Source organism: Sander vitreus, chromosome 23, assembly GCF_031162955.1.
Source record: "Sander vitreus isolate 19-12246 chromosome 23, sanVit1, whole genome shotgun sequence".
Taxonomy (NCBI): domain Eukaryota; kingdom Metazoa; phylum Chordata; class Actinopteri; order Perciformes; family Percidae; genus Sander; species Sander vitreus.
In genome coordinates, this window is record NC_135877.1 from 3,124,117 (window position 1) to 3,140,679 (window position 16,563).

The 16,563-nt window shown below is 42.6% G+C and overlaps 1 protein-coding gene across 1 annotated transcript in view; it reads left to right on the top strand.

Annotated features, from left to right (window-relative positions):
• The window catches only part of slc41a2b (solute carrier family 41 member 2b), a 45,095-nt gene extending 40,771 nt beyond the window's left edge, over positions 1-4,324 (top strand). Inside the window, exon 11 of the mRNA XM_078281355.1 lies at positions 3,959-4,324. Within this exon, the coding sequence (XP_078137481.1) occupies positions 3,959-4,144 (186 nt within the window). The 3' untranslated portion in view covers positions 4,145-4,324. The remainder of the gene's footprint in view (positions 1-3,958) is intronic.
• The last annotated feature ends 12,239 nt before the right edge of the window (positions 4,325-16,563 follow it).

The window sequence follows — 16,563 nt, forward strand, 5'->3', positions numbered from 1 at the left end:
TCTGAGGTTATATTTTTCAAAAATGATAAATGATGTAAATGATTTTACTCTGTTGGAGTTGTTGTTTGAGTTGGAGTTTACAACATTAAAGAACGGCTTTTTTTAATGCTAAGGCCATACGGTCAAATTTAAATATTTCTTTATAGAATTGCTTTTAAACAACCAAAAGAAGAACCTCTAGATGGCAGAACTGTACTCTACTTGACTACAGCTTGAGTTTCTCAAGGTGCACCTGAATTCACCATGAGTTTACGATGTGCACCATGAAGTCTTGTGGGTGTGTTTTCTCCGACATCTCCCCGACTTTAAACATTTTAACCGTGTTTAAGCCAGCTACTTACTAACAGTAGGCTAACGGTAGGCTAACGTTACCTTCTGCCAAGTGTAATTTTAACGTGACGTGAAGGGATGCTTTTGTTGCCTGTAACATCCAGAGGTCAGCGCAGGCATTCAAGTGGCACCGAAATCTCTTTTGGAGCAAGTCAAATGTCATGTTCTTGGGAGCAAGTACAAGTCATAAGTCTTGCAAACACCTGAAGCAACACACACACACACACACACACACACACACACACACACACTGTGCAGTGTTTTCTCAAAGCATTTTTGTAACAAGTAATGTTCAATTAGTTTACAGGAATTACAATCCAAGACCCTAGCAATGTCTAAAGTTAAACAAATTCCCTGCTCATTCCCAGGGTACTATTCTCCAAATTTCTTCTAAATAACAGCCAGCCCCTCATGGTGACATTTTTTTTTTTTTGAAGAAACTAACCCACCAACAGAACGGAACATGTAGTCTTATTTAGCAATTCAAGAGTGTCAATTCTACTAATGACCAAATGTCACGAGCAGGCAGCACTCATCAAGCTGAAATGATTTCCAAATGATTTACAACACATTTGTGCAGTTCAGAGCATTTGTGAATCTGACTTTGAGCTTCACGGAAAAAAGCAAGAGAGGTTTAGCATAATACTAAAAACCTGTTTTTGCCCATTGCCTACGAAAAGGTGCGTATAGACACATTCAAAGGATTCATGTTCCGTTTGACGTTGCTACACAAAAGAACATTTCTAAAACACTGCATGATTCGCACACGTAGGAGCACGAAACCTTTTCCTGCGCCTCTGTCCAACACTGTTAGAGAGCCAGAGGAATTGCATTCGACTTATTCTGCTCCCAGCATCCACAACAAAATGTCAAAACAGTCCGACTCATTTTCCGCTGTATATTTCTGCCACCTGTGTAAGTGGTTTGTAATTGGAGAAACTGACACACAGGCAAATGGCGACTGTTGCCATGGCCATCTCAGGAGACCAAACAGCTTTATCTTGTAGACACTCCATCTCTTGCGCTACTCAGATGTGATTAGGGCCCGAATATAGACACGGAGAAAGAGGCTCCATGATGGATCGCCATTCCGTTTCATTTGTCTCGTTCATTTTTCATTTGTTTTGGCTAACTGTGGAAATTGGATGCATCTTAATCCTTAAAAAGATGACAAATGTTCCTCTCTGTCTCTTCCTCCCTTTCCTTGTTAGTCTGAGGGGGAAAAAAAACTAAAGTAATATCCTCGATGGGAAGCTGTGTGCTGTAAATGATGGATCGTAGTTGACAGTTTGAGGCAAGCGATGCTACAAAAGCCACAATTGCAACAACTGAGAGGATGTCCAACTGTGCCACCCTGTCAACACGAATAAAAGCCAAAGCCGTGACACCCTAGCTTGTGGATAGTCGGGTTTGGAAAGCTTGTTGTTTGCCTGTGAGACGCTTTCATCGCGTCACGACTGAACAGTATTGGACGGGAAAGCAGGAGGCCATGTTGTTGAACGAGATTACACATTACATCACACAAACTTCCCCCACATTCAAAGACAAGTGGTGCTGTCAGGTTATCAAAACTTGTACATTAATTGCGGTTTCCTACACAGAAAATAATAGATTATCCTAATCAATCATCCCTGCTTAATTCAACATGTCAATATCTTTCCATGACTGGCATATCTTATTTGTTTTCATAATGTTTGTACTGCCAACTTTGGGGAGCTCATTTCCCCCAAAATTATAGTCCTGTCCTTATCTTTTAATAGACTTCTCTTTTACTCTCGGCACCGTTGCCTCCGTGCGTGGAAACTTGAATTATGAATAACACTCTCTTAACTCATCTCTCGGTCTGCTGCTCTGTCCATTACTCGTCTTCCGCTCTGCTCCCACTACAGTTGTAAGTGTTTATGCCATTCTGCATAGCATTTTGAAGCACCTATTCCTCCCAGCCTTGATAACATAAGCTTTTTCTTGTCTCCATCTTGCTTTTCTTTCTGCTCTTTGGTTAAGGATTACACTCAGACTGCCTCTTCTTATCCTCTTTTTTTTTCTTTTGCTTTATCATTCTTTGGTATTGCCTTGAAAAGACACTACTAAACGAGTCAAAAGAAATAAAAAAATATACATCAAATTACACTCAGGAGGAGCCAGATTCAGGCCTATCTCTACCACATACTGTATTAGTGAAATGAGTCAACTGACAAAAACAACTACCATTATTATTTAGAGCTGTATGTGTTCTGCGGGACGTTCAGGGTGACAAAGACGTTCACGTAATGAAGTAAACAAGCCAAGTTAGCCCTCCTAGCTAATGCTGGCTAACTAGAGGATGGATGGCCGGGTTCGGACAGATATTTAGAAATGATGTTGGGGTTCGGGTCGGGCTCGGTCACATTAGCGCGATAAGGCATTGAACATTTTAAATTGAAAACGGCTTATTATGTAGGTGTGCTCCTGTGTTAACGTGCGCTTGTTGCCCCTCATTTGTTTTTTTTCTGAATGCCTTCCTACAGTTGCTTAATAAAAACGGGCTTTCCACACAAACAAACGTACACGTGTCATTAGTATGAGAACGCGGGCCAGGCTCGGACAGAAAAATGCGGCCCGATCCAGACTCTAGTGCTAACTACTGTAGCTGAGGGTAATAAAATAAAAAACACGAAGGCTCCGTAATCTGAACCAGCGTGAACCAAGACGGCCAACACACTTTTATTTTACTCCCATAGTGGCATATTGAACAGCAGCGCATGACGCGACAGCTTCTTAAGTTTTTACCCTTCACAATAAAAGCCCAGTTCAAAATCACTCGGAGCATTTTGTTAAGAGGCAACCCGATAAAATAGCAAACGTTTTCGCAAGACACTATATATCAAACAAAAGCCAACCTAATCTAATTGATCTGATCAAAAACGGGGGGGGGAGGTTTTTATTTCTTATGTACACTGTAGCATTCCAAAAGAAAACGAAGAAGCATATTTCCCAAAACTTCAAACTATTCCTTTTTAATTTATGAATTCTGGCTTAACTAATTGGTAGTTTTCAATGGAGGATTTAATTCCCGCTCAATGTCCACCCAATAGGGGTGTGACTCTTCACTGGTCTTACGTTTCGATTACGATGATCCTGTCAACGATTTGAATCGATTCAATATCACGATGCATCGCAATGCGCCACCTCCTCAATATGAATATATATTGCTACACATGGTTTTCATCAACAAATTCCAGCAGTCAGATATATATGAACTCCCCTTTTTATTGTATCTGCTCTTAAAAAAGACACTTCCTGAATGTAGCGGAGTCTGAACACAGCAGACAACAGACAAAAGGCAGAAACATAAGAAAGCAGCGACCCCCGAAAATCAACAAGTAACATCAGCAGGCAATAATCGATTATGGTCTGTCGCTGCATCGATGCAAAATCCACTACGTCCGCATCGCGATGCATCGATGCAATGGTTCATTCCAACTCCCCTACCACCCATGTTGTTGGCCTATTCTTTCTGAGAGAAGTGACCATGTAGGCTTCCTAATATCCTCATACAAGCCACAGTCAAACCCTCTCTCTCTCTCTCTCTCTCTCTCTCTCTCTCTCCCTCTCTCTCTCTCTCTCTCTCTCTCTCTCTCTCTCGCAGGTGTTGCTGCTGTTGTGCATAGCAGACTGGATGGTGCACTCCATGTGGCGGAGCGGCAAAGATCCCGACAGTTTTTCCATCCCTTACCTGACAGCCCTGGGTGACCTGTTCGGCACCGCCCTGCTGGCGCTCAGCTTCCACTTCCTGTGGGTCATAGGAGACCAAGACAGCGATGTGGGCGACTGAGGCGGCATCAGCGGTGATGGGGGGGGGGGGACGCTGCTCCTGCCCCCCCGACTTGTCACTTTTCCTTAAGCCTTGTGGGGATGTTGTTGCCCATCTCTCGCTGGCCAGCACATTCCTCTGCTTCACTCACTTGAACCACATGATGGTTTGGAAACTATTTTCTCCCGCTCGCTTGTTGGTTTTTTTACACACAAAAGACGTTATATTCCATAAATTTTGACTGTTCTCAGTACAGATTTTCATCTGCATAATTTGCACCAAAGCACTTGCATATTATATCGATGGTAGGAAAACACCAGCCATCACCCACAGCGCTGAGGAAACCTTTGCTGCTGTTGGCATGGTGGCTTACTCTGCCAGCCGAGCATCAGTCGGAATTCTTGTACTAACAATCTCCTTTTGTTGGTGTGTATTTTGGGGATTTACCACCCACCGTGTCACAAACTCTTTGTTACCTGCCTTGTGTTATACGGCTTCGCAACATCAAGCCAGTGGAGGGACACAGAGACGGCTGGGATGGAGGCAAGAAAGTGAAAAGTTTATCCGAGATCAACTGAACACGCGCTGTGAACTGCCATGTTAGCAGGTCTACCAGCACCAGGGTTAGACGGGAGTAACGCAAATTTGTAATGATCGTTGGAGAAGTCGACATTTCTTCCTGTGTCTGCGTGTTTTTATGTTTCTGTGTTCACCAAACTCTGCTCAAGCTCTATCCATACACAGCAGTTATGTATTTTTTTTTTTCTTCCTATTTTAATATTTTGAGTTATACCACAATGTTCTCTGCGAGGATAAGGCTGGACCATTGCTCCCAGCTGCATGTAAGCCAACGTGCACGGGTGCAATTCTGAGACGTTTTTTTTACGTTTTCTAACCTGACTGATGTTTACATAGGGACATAGGACGAAAGTGTCACAGTAACATTTTGTGACAATTGATCATTTTTAGGTTCATTTAGTTCAGTCAGTCCCAATGCATCGCTCTTGATCAAGTTTAGAGCCCAGCAACGTTACCTGAGATACCATTGTGTTTGCCAAACTCATCGGTTAGTCCTCATCCTAAAAGTGAAAACATACAGTTTGAAAATTCAAACAAGTATACAAGCTGAGCAGTCAAATAGTGTGAGCTATTCATGTTGGAATGAAAATAACAGTCTGATCTTACATTTTTCTTGATCGTTCAAACTAACTGCCTCTACACTGCAATGCAAGAACAGTGCTGTTTCTTTATTACATGTCTTTCATGTCGATCATTAACTAGTAACTGACTTATTGGCTGGGACAGGCCGCTGTCGCCTCACTCCTTTAATATTATATCACGCATGTAGCCACCACATGCATGTTTCAGAAGAATAGTCAGCTGGAGAGGGCAGAGATTTCGAGGCGTTTCCATTCATTTTCGCACTGAATCGCACAACATTCAAGCTGACATTTGCGAACAAAGTTTGCCAGCCGAAATAGATTGCGTCGTCTACCTACAACAGTGCTTATGTGCCAGCTGATAGCGACATATCAAGATATAGTAAGACAACAATGACGCTATCAAAACATTGCTATGATGATGCAGGTAAATGCCAGTAACAATCTCTAAAATAGCCGTTATTTCTCATCTCCTCGTGCGTCCATTTATATCTGTTTTTGTTGACACCCGCCATGTCTGCAAAGAAAGCGGAAATATGTGGCGGAAATGAGAAAAAAACAACCCGTCTTTGTCTTATGGCCGGTTGCAACCGTAAAATGACCTAAAACGTAATCGCAATTCATTATTTATTCAGAATATAAAGTTTCCATCAGCGTTTATCACATAAGCCGTTTACCGATTAAGAGAAAATCCGATGAGATCGAACGTACAAACTTTGTGTTCGATATCCAAGAAATTCATTCGAATATTACTGTTTCCATAAAGCATTCTTCATTAGATAATACTTAATTCGCATAAAAACATGTAGATGGAAACATGGCTAGTGTTTTTAAACCAACTCACGACGTTAACGTTAGCTCAATTAGCTATATAGCTAGCTACAGCGCAGCGACAGTTGCCATCAGATGTCAGTCAGCAAAATCAGCGGGCACTAGAAATGAGAAGCTGCTCTGGTCCAAAATCAGGACCCATGTTGATTCAAAGAATACTATGAATTTCTGTATTACTGTCACATGAACGGCATATGGCTGTGGGAGAACGGAAAGCTACAGCCGTAGCAACGGGATCTAGGTAGAGCAGCGCTAAGTGAACGGTTAGTTATTGCTTTGGATCAACCAATCCACAGATACTTTTACTTTCATCTTTTCAGCCTCCTGTTATATAAATGTCAACAGCACTTCTCTCTCATGTAAAACAAACCATGAAATCGTCTGTATGAAATGTCAAAATGTTTTTTTTGGTTGTTTTTTTTGCCCTCTCCGTTTTCCTCGGTGGTGGTCCAGTTGTGCGCACAGAGCCGGAGCACTGCGCCAGTCCAGCCGGAAAAATTCAAACATTCCACGGTGGATGTTTGCACGCTCATCACATGCTGTTTACGGCGCATGTATGTATAGTATCTCCACGCATGTTCACAATTAATCACCAGCTTTCATGTTTTAACTCATTTCAGACTAATCATCATCAGTGTGAGCACAACCTGATTAAACACCAGATTTCATTGACTTTTTCAGAAGATGCCATGTGTTCAAAAGGTCAGAGAAAATGGGGGAACAATCTTACTTTTCAACTCCTAAATCAAACCTTAATCCGATAACTCGGCAGCACATTGCGCGCATGGCTCTTATCGACTCCCAATGTGTGCCTCTTGAGATTCACTGGTTAAAGTATTTCTCTCTGTCATGTCATTAATGCAAATGTCTTTCTGCAGCATTGCAATTCTGTGCAATGCTTTCCTTCTGTACTCACTTTCAGTTCTACGACGATGACTATTGCATTTTTCATTCTAAAATTATATTTTAATTACTGGCATGGAACTATTTCTAGAGATCAAAGTTGTCAGCATCTAGAGGGTGACATCAATTTGGTTCAAAGTGGAAATATTCCCCTTTTGGTATGATACCTTTTTCTTGCAGTTGTGGCTCATATGAGCCACAAATGTCTAAATAAATGTTTTTTGAATTTAGAAGCATCTCATTTCTGGTTATTTTTGTTGAAGGGTTTAGTTGACAAGTGGCCGCCCTCTTATCCACATGGGCACATGGTGATAGTCATTACTGCATTGAAAGGGAAAGGCAGCCATCACATGAGCTCCGAATGCAGCGGATGAAAGCTTAAAGTGCTCATATTATGCTTTTTGGTGTTTTTCCCTTTCCTTTATTGTGTTATATATCTTTTTTGTGTTAATGTTATAGGTTTACAAAGTGAAAAAGTCCAAAGTCCCCCCCCAAAGGGACTTACCATCTCCAACAGAAAACACTGTTCACAAACTGCTCCAAACAGCTCTATTGTAGTCCAGCCTTTACTTCAGAGACAAACGTGGTCACTTTGGAACACACGTTATAATGCTCGCCTAGCTGCTAGCATGGCACGCCCTCATACTCTGCTTCTGACTGGCTAGTAGTCCTTACCTAGGTACTGTCAGGGCCCGCCCTCATACTCTGCTTCTGACTGGCTAGTAGTCCTTACCTAGGTACTGTCAGTGCACGCCCTCATACTCTGCTTCTGACTGGCTAGTAGTCTTTACCTAGGTACTGTCAGGGCACGCCCTCATACTCTGCTTCTGACTGGCTAGTAGTCCTTACCTAGGTACTGTCAGTGCACGCCCTCATACTCTGCTTCTGACTGGCTAGTAGTCCTTACCTAGGTACTGTCAGGGCACGCCCTCATACTCTGCTTCTGACTGGCTAGTAGTCCTTACCTAGGTACTGTCAGGGCACGCCCTCATACTCTGCTTCTGACTGGCTAGTAGTCCTTACCTAGGTACTGTCAGGGCACGCCCTCATACTCTGCTTCTGACTGGCTAGTAGTCTTTACCTAGGTACTGTCAGGGCACGCCCTCATACTCTGCTTCTGACTGGCTAGTAGTCCTTACCTAGGTACTGTCAGTGCACGCCCTCATACTCTGCTTCTGACTGGCTAGTAGTCCTTACCTAGGTACTGTCAGGGCACGCCCTCATACTCTGCTTCTGACTGGCTAGTAGTCCTTACCTAGCTACTGTCAGGGCACGCCCTCATACTCTGCTTCTGACTGGCTAGTAGTCCTTACCTAGGTACTGTCAGGGCACGTCCTCATACTCTGCTTCTGACTGGCTAGTAGTCCTTACCTAGGTATTGTCAGGACATGCCCTCATACTCTGCTTCTGACTGGCTAGTAGTCCTTACCTAGGTACTGTCAGGGCACGCCCTCATACTCTGCTTCTGACTGGCTAGTAGTACTAACCTAGCTACTGAGCATGTGCGACTCCCAACAAAGATGGAACAGAAGTGAGATGTCTCACTTAAACCATGTAAACCTATTATGGTACAACGTCTAAATGCAATTATAAACCTGAAAATTAGCATAATATGGGCACTTTAAAATATACAACCCTAACCCTAGGGACTATGCACAGCTCCTTAGCAGGACCAGAGTTAGCTATAAGATCATTTTCATCAGTTGTCCCTCATCTCTATCGAGCCAGGGAGGAAAAGCAGGTGTTATGATTGAAATGAAAGGTAAAAAAGTGTGCCTGAAGTAAGCCAGAAATATTATCTACGTTCTCTGATGGTCTCCATGACAACACGACCAGGCAATGCTCATCCTCTTCTCTTGACCTCAGTGTTTATGGAAACATGCATTTATGCACAGATCTCACACGTACGCCCACCTCCAACACATGAAGTAGTTTCCCTGTAAAAGCTGGTGTTCCATCACAGGGAAGAACATAACCCAAGTATTCTCTCTGCTCTCACGAAATAATTAAGATTGTTTGGCATTGAAATATATGTTCAGTGGTTCTGTTTGATGCTGTACTGGGAGTGGACCAGTTGGTTGTATCCTAGTCCCGCATTTCCAGACCCTCCTCCACAGCGCTGCGGAGGAAGGTCTGGCTAGTCCACACAGCATTCCTTGGATGGGAGAAAAACGTGCTCTGGTTTATTGGCATTTCTTTAAACCAATCACAATTGTCTTGGGCGGCGCTAAGCGCCAAACGGTCCAGACAGATTGGACAGATAGTCTAGCTAGCTGTCTGGATTTACCCTGCAGAGATCTGAGGAGCAGTTAACCATAGTCCTCACAAATCCACCAGAGGTTAGAACGCCAACACAAATGGCGCTTACCCACTGCTAGTACCAGCTCGGCTCGCTGGCTAAACTATTTAAAAATGGCGGGTTTGTTCAGGCTAGAAATGCGACATGCAGTAATACAGTCAAAGGTCACAAAAAAGAAGAACTATGACCAAAAAAGTCATAGAAAATCAAATCCAGGTTGTTGGTTACAAAAAGTGATAAAAGGCCTTTGATAAATAGGGCGAGACATTAAAAATACACACAGGGTGGGTCACACCTTGAGGAAGGCTCAAGCCGACACGCGTTGGTGTATTTTTGATGTCTTGCCGTATTTATTAAAGGCCCTGTTATCACTTTCTGTAACCAACCTTGAGTGCCTGGACTTAGTTCTTCTTCCTTTTTGTGAATTGCATTCCTTTCAATGAGCACCGGTGGTTAAAGGGATCCCAGAAGCGCTCCTGCCTTGATTGTGAAAGCAGTGGCGATGGCTCGGAGAACAAGGTGACACGATGCAGGCTTCAGTTCCCAAAGCTCTAAAGGTTTGTTGAGACACACAAGGGTATATACATTTTCTAACGATCCCTCCGTTCACTTAGATGACGTGAGAGTTCGAAAGCTAATAGAGAGGCTCCAGGGGATTGGTCCAGGGGTCGGTTCACACGGATGAATCTTCAGGGAGGACAACAGTGGAATAATTTCTGATACATATTAGAACAGATGGGATAGGCTTTGCTCGGAGTTTTGACAGAATGGAATGTGACATATTCACAACAGCACTTAACACTTTTCAAAACTCAATGTTGCTAAAACATTTTGGTCGGTACTCGGGCTGTATTGAGGTTCTACGGCACACCGCGAATTAGAAAAGCCGACTTTTTCATCCCATGGATCTTGTGATAATTAAATTTCCTCTTCCGTGACGTAGAAGCAGTAGCTTGTACGGTAGCTCACTAAGGAAATTACGAGCGTTACGTTAAGGGCTTTGCAAAATATAGAGACATAAATATCTTTATTTATCAGCCGATCTACTGTATCATCTGGACTGGATCCTGCCATAGAGGCAGAGCCAGCAGGGGTTTTGGGAAGCAGGTCAACTCTGAACTATACATTATTGAATTCCTACTTATTATTCATTCATTCATCTTTCAAATGTATGCACAAAATTGGGCAGCAAGGGCCCGCCCAGGTTTACCAGTCTCTGCCTGAATGCTTCCAAGTCCTTTGTCTTGTCAGGACTTCAGGGGCTCTAAAAGGTCCGATACCAAGCACCACAAAGGTCAGTATTTCCCCAACAGGATTGTATTATGTGAAGAAGGCTTTGAAACAACATTTAGACTTCCGTGATGGGACAGAGAATATTTACAGAAAATAGAACTGCTGTTAACTGAATAAATCAAATTGGAGGGACGTGGACTCTTGACCTCGGCGTTCCTGAAATCCTGTCTAAAGGCCTTTTGTGTCTTTTTCACGTCTGCCCTCTTGATGGATCATTAGCAATGACAGCTGCCAATTTTAGAGGAGGAATGATCCGTGCGCTGATTTGGCAGTGAAGCGTCTCTCCGTAGCAGTAACACCGTTGAGCATCAGAGTTTGGATCAGAAGAAGCCTCAGAATCGATTGACGGCAGCAGACGAGCTACCGTACCTCCGTGACGTCTCTGCAATTGTGTGGCTTCCCAAGAAAACAGCCAAGAAGAAACAAATCAAAGATGGGTGTCACAAGGTGTGTCTTTCTTGGAAACAGGAATAGGCAGTTATAGGATCAAAAGAAGGGTGGGTGGGGGGCGGGGGTACTAACAGACTGTGTGCGTGGTCTAAATTCAAAGTCCTGGGTTGTATAACCAATGCACTTCCCATATCGCTCTAAACACGGTGAGAAGCATTCCAACACTATTCACAATGTTTCAACATCATCAAATGGATTTTCTTACCTCTCATGTGATCAAAGCCAAAGGCAAGCAGATTATAGATTATTCATGCTTATGGATTGTCTCAAAGGCTGAGAGAATCAGTTGTGTTCGACAGTTGAAGGACGTTCTATGGCTCAGGAGGTTTGTATCGAACAACTGCTGCACATTTAAAAAGAACTACCTTATTATCGGAGCACTGAACAACACATGCCAGGCAAGCATCAGGCTATAGCTAAGATTAATATATTTCAGATGGTGCATTGTGTTTAACAACGCACCTCAGTTGTCTAGAATAACCCTTTTTGTCAGATGAACTTGCATACACCTTCATCAATTCCCAATGCACTGTATGTTCTGAATGTATATATAACACTATTCATTATATAAAAGTGGATATTGTTAATTATTTCATACAACTAAACTGTCAAATGAACTGATTTTCTTTCACGACAGTCACTATGTCAAACTAGACGGACGTATTGCTAAATGTGCTTGCTGTGCCTTGGACAGAAGAGTGGCAACACTACAAGTATGGCACCAACCAGAAAAAACAGATAACTGCTAGAGGCTAGCCCGCTAGCGTGCAATGCTGGGAGGCGGGCGATGCCTACCATGAAAAAAAGCCTATATGAGCACTGTGTGTATCTTTCCTCCAGCAGACAGCAGCAGTAGCGTCTCTCCTTTTTCGCCATGGTTACATATGAGAGGCAGAGAGCACTTTCTCTCCTATTGGTCATTGTCAAGGAACACGTCGTAGAACATGCGTTGTGGTCGTAAAGCGTCCCAGACGTTCGATCGCTGATCTTTGATTATGTCACACTACAAGATGTAAAGACGCACGTTTGTCAGTCCCGACCCTCGTTATCGGGAACGTCTTTGAACGTTTATCTGCGACGTGTCGGGTCAAAATGGGACTGAATTTGTGTAGTCTGACCCTACGTGTAGGGAGGCCTAAAGCCTTTATACATACCTTTTTTGTATCGAATACTAAGCTTTTAAAATAGCCTTATAATTGTTGGCATGTTTTTATAAATCATCTTTTAATTTTAAAACATACATGTGGAACAGTGAATCCTCAGGATGAACTGTATCTGTGGATGGCTATCTTAGTGACTACCTTACCTACAGGCCACTAAGCCTATCCTCAGTGGGGATTTATATTTGCTAATAATATGTTGGATTATTGTGTGAATATGTGTTTTCAGTGAGTGTCTGAAATCTCGTTTTGTCGTACCCCATATAGTTCACTGTTTAATAGTGTCGGTAGTGTTCAGGTGTTAAAGTTGACGCTAATGTTAATATGTGGATATATTCTTCTAATTTCAATCTTTTTGAAATTAATGGAGCTACTCTATGATCTTTCCACGCACAAGTACAAGTACCCCTGGTTGGGAAATTACTGGTCTAGACGGTTCATTTTTAACAAGGTCAATGTGAGCTAGCTTAATAAATCGAGCTGTGAAGTTTTGGGGGTATATGTTCTCGGTTTGCCGGCTCAGCAGCAGTGACCCAGACAGGACCTGAGAGGGCCTGTGAAACCTAACCCCCCTCCGTCACTCATCCAGCCACCCTTGGGGCTCTAAGCAGTGTGTTAACAAGGAGCCTTGAGACAGACAGGGGTTCCAAACGGGTCTGGCGGTAGCTCACAGCCAGCTCGTGAATCCCCCAGCAGAACACCCCAGCAGGAAAACAACTGAAGTTTCATACGCAAAGTAATTGGAAACAGATTTCTCCAGAGCCTGTGGGTCTTGCCAGTCAAGCCAAGGTGCTCAGACATGTTCGAACAGTGTGTCACAGTGTGAAACCAGGGACCTGGAATTGCACCATAAAGTAAAAGGGCCAAAGGTTCGTGAGGGTGATGCTGAGAACAATGAAATCATTACGTTGTATGATATGGTCTATACCAATGCATGGGGGATATATTTTGACATAATCACCCCTAGGTGCTGGTATGGGAGGTCCTCTGCTCATAAAGCCTCAGTGTGCTTCACATAAAGTGCTTGTCTGATTGTTTATATGCCATGAATGCCTTTGAGGACAGACTGAGCAAAAGTGTGCTATCCCCATTTGTACAATTTTATATATATATATATATATAGTGCTGCTCATAAGTATTCATACCCATGCTAAAGTTGACTAAAAAGAGGAATAAAAAAATCATCTTTTGGAAATTCATCTTAATGCCTTAATTAAAAAAATGAGGAAAAATCCGACCTTTTAAGGACAATTTTTTTGTGAATGAATAATGTATTGTAAATAAATAAATGTTCTTCCTTAAAATACAGGGGCCATAATTATATATACCCCTATGTTAAACTCCCATAGAGGAAGGCAGATGTTTATTTTTAAAGGCCAGTTATTTCATAGATCCAGGATACTATGATCCTGATAAAGTTCCCTTGGCCTTTGGAATTAAAATAGCCCCCCCCACATCATCACATACCCTTCACCATACCTAGAGATTGGCATGGTTTTATTTAAGTTAGTCTAATAGCTAACTGAGATAACATCCATATCAATGCAAATCAAACCAGCTATTAGGCTAACTGAAATAAAACCATGCCAATCTCTAGGTATGGTGAAGGGGATGTGATGATGTGGGGGGGGCTATTTTAATTCCAAAGGCCAAGGGAACTTTATCAGGATCATAGTATCCTGGATCTATGAAATAACTGGCCTTTCAAAATAAAAATCTGCCTTCCTCTATGGGAATTTAACATAGGGGTATGTATAATTATGGCCCCTGTATTCTAAGGAAGAACATTTATTTATTCATGATACATTATTCATTCACAAAAAAAATTGGTGTCCTTAAAGGTTGGATTTTTCCTCATTTTTTTAATTAAGGCATTAGGATGAATTTCCAAAAGATGATTTTTTTATTCCTCTTTTTAGTCAACTTTAGCATGGGTATGAATACTTATGAGCAGCACTGTATACAGTGGGGCAAAAAAGTATTTAGTCAGCCACCAATTGTGCAAGTTCTCCCACTTAAAAAGATGAGAGAGGCCTGTAATTTTCATCATAGGTACACTTCAACTATGAGAGACAAAATGAGAAAAAAAATCCAGAAAATCACATTGTAGGATTTTTAATGAATTTATTTGCAAATTATGGTGGAAAGTAAGTATTTGGTCAATAACAAAAGTTCATCTCAATACTTTGTTATATACCCCTTTGTTGGCAATGACAGAGGTCAAACGTTTTCTGTAAGTCTTCACAAGGTTTTCACACACTGTTGCTGGTATTTTGGCCCATTCCTCCATGCAGATCAGATGTTTTGGGGCTGTCGCTGGGCAACACGGACTTTCATCTCTCTCCAAAGATTTTCTATGGGGTTGAGATCTGGAGACTGGCTAGGCCACTCCAGGACCTTGAAATGCTTCTTACGAAGTCACTCCTTCGTTGCCCGGGCGGTGTGTTTGGGATCATTATCATGCTGAAAGACCCCAGCCACGTTTCATCTCCAATGCCCTTGCTGATGAAAGGAGGTTTTCACTCAAAATCTCACGATACATGGCCCCATTCATTCTTTCCTTTACACGGATCAGTCGTCCTGGTCCCTTTGCAGAAAAACAGCCCCAAAGCATGATGTTTCCACCCCCATGCTTCACAGTAGGTATAGTGTTCTTTGGATGCAACTCAGCATTCTTTCCCCTCCAAACACGACGAGTTGAGTTTTACCAAAAAGTTCTATTTTGGTTTCAGCTGACCATATGACATTCTCCCAATCCTCTTCTGGATCATCCAAATGCTCTCTAGCAAACTCCAGACGGGCCTGGACATGTACTGGCTTAAGCAGGGGGACACATCTGGCACTGCAGGATTTGAGTCCCTGGCGGCGTAGTGTGTTACTGATGGTAGCCTTTGTTACTTTGGTCCCAGCTCTCTGCAGGTCATTCACTAGGTCCCCCGTGTGGTTCTGGGATTTTTGCTCACTGTTCTTGTGATCATTTTGATCCCATGGGGTGAGATCTTGCGTGGAGCCCCGGATCGAGGGAGATTATTAGTGGTCTTGTATGTCTTCCATTTTCTTATAATTGCTCCCACAGTTGATTTCTTCACACCAAGCTGCTTACCTATTGCAGATTCAGTCTTCAGTCCAGCCTGGTGCAGGTCTACAATTTTGTTTCTGGTGTCCTTTGACAGCTCTTTGGTCTTGGCCATAGTGGAGTTTGGAGTGTGACTGTTTGAGGTTGTGGACAGGTGTCTTTTATACTGATGACAAGTTCAAACAGGTGCCATTAATACAGGTAACGAGTGGAGGACAGAGGAGCCTCTTAAAGAAGAAGTTACAGGTCTGTGAGAGCCAGAAATCTTGCTTGTTTGTAGGTGACCAAATACTTATTTTCCCGAGGAATTTGCAAATAAATTAATTAAAAATCCTACAATGTGATTTTCTGGATTTCTTTTCTCATTTTGTCTCTCATAGTTGAAGTGTACCTATGATGAAAATTACAGGCCTCTCTCATCTTTTTAAGTGGGAGAACTTGCACAATTGGTGGCTGACTAAATACTTTTTTGCCCCACTGTGTGTATATATATATATATATATATATATATATATATATATATATATATATATATATATATATATATATATATGCAAAAAAGTATAGCGCTTAATGGGAAGAGAATGCCGCTGCAGAAGCAAGACTGACCAGAGCATTTATGTGTTCTTATTGGGTAAACAGAGAAATTCCTGACACCTTGGAGTGACATTCCTCTGGAGTCAGACAGGGCATATGATTGTTTTCCCTGTGTCTGATTTATTGAGCTATGATGTTGAGCTGCTTTGACCTGCACTTCTCTGTCCTCTTCAAAGGGTTGTTACATCCCGCTGTCTTAAACGTTGAGTCACTCTTTTAGGAAAAAGCCAGAGATAGCTGGTAGCTGGCCTGGATGTGACACTGTAACCTCTGCACCCCCACCACAGTGTCCTCTATTTTTTACACTGGCAGTAGCTGTACTTTCGACAAGGGAAGATCGATAGTGCTGTTGCCGAGGACGGATGACTCAGCCTGTAGTGGGTGCTCAGTGCTCTTGGAGCGAAACGCCGATCTATCCGTCTTTATTTAGCCGGTTATCAATCTCATTTGGCACCAAACCCAAACCGAGATAGCAGGAGGAGGCTGAACGAGATTCAAAACTGTATGTCTGCCGCCCTGTGAACACCCAGGCGCACTAATTACCCATCACCACGTAGGGACAGCTAATGAGGACACATTTCGGGCAGAGTGACAAGTTTCCTCTGATGCTCACGTCATCACTTGACTCCTGAGGAAAGCAACTGTCCTTCGCCCTCTGCCCCAACCATGAT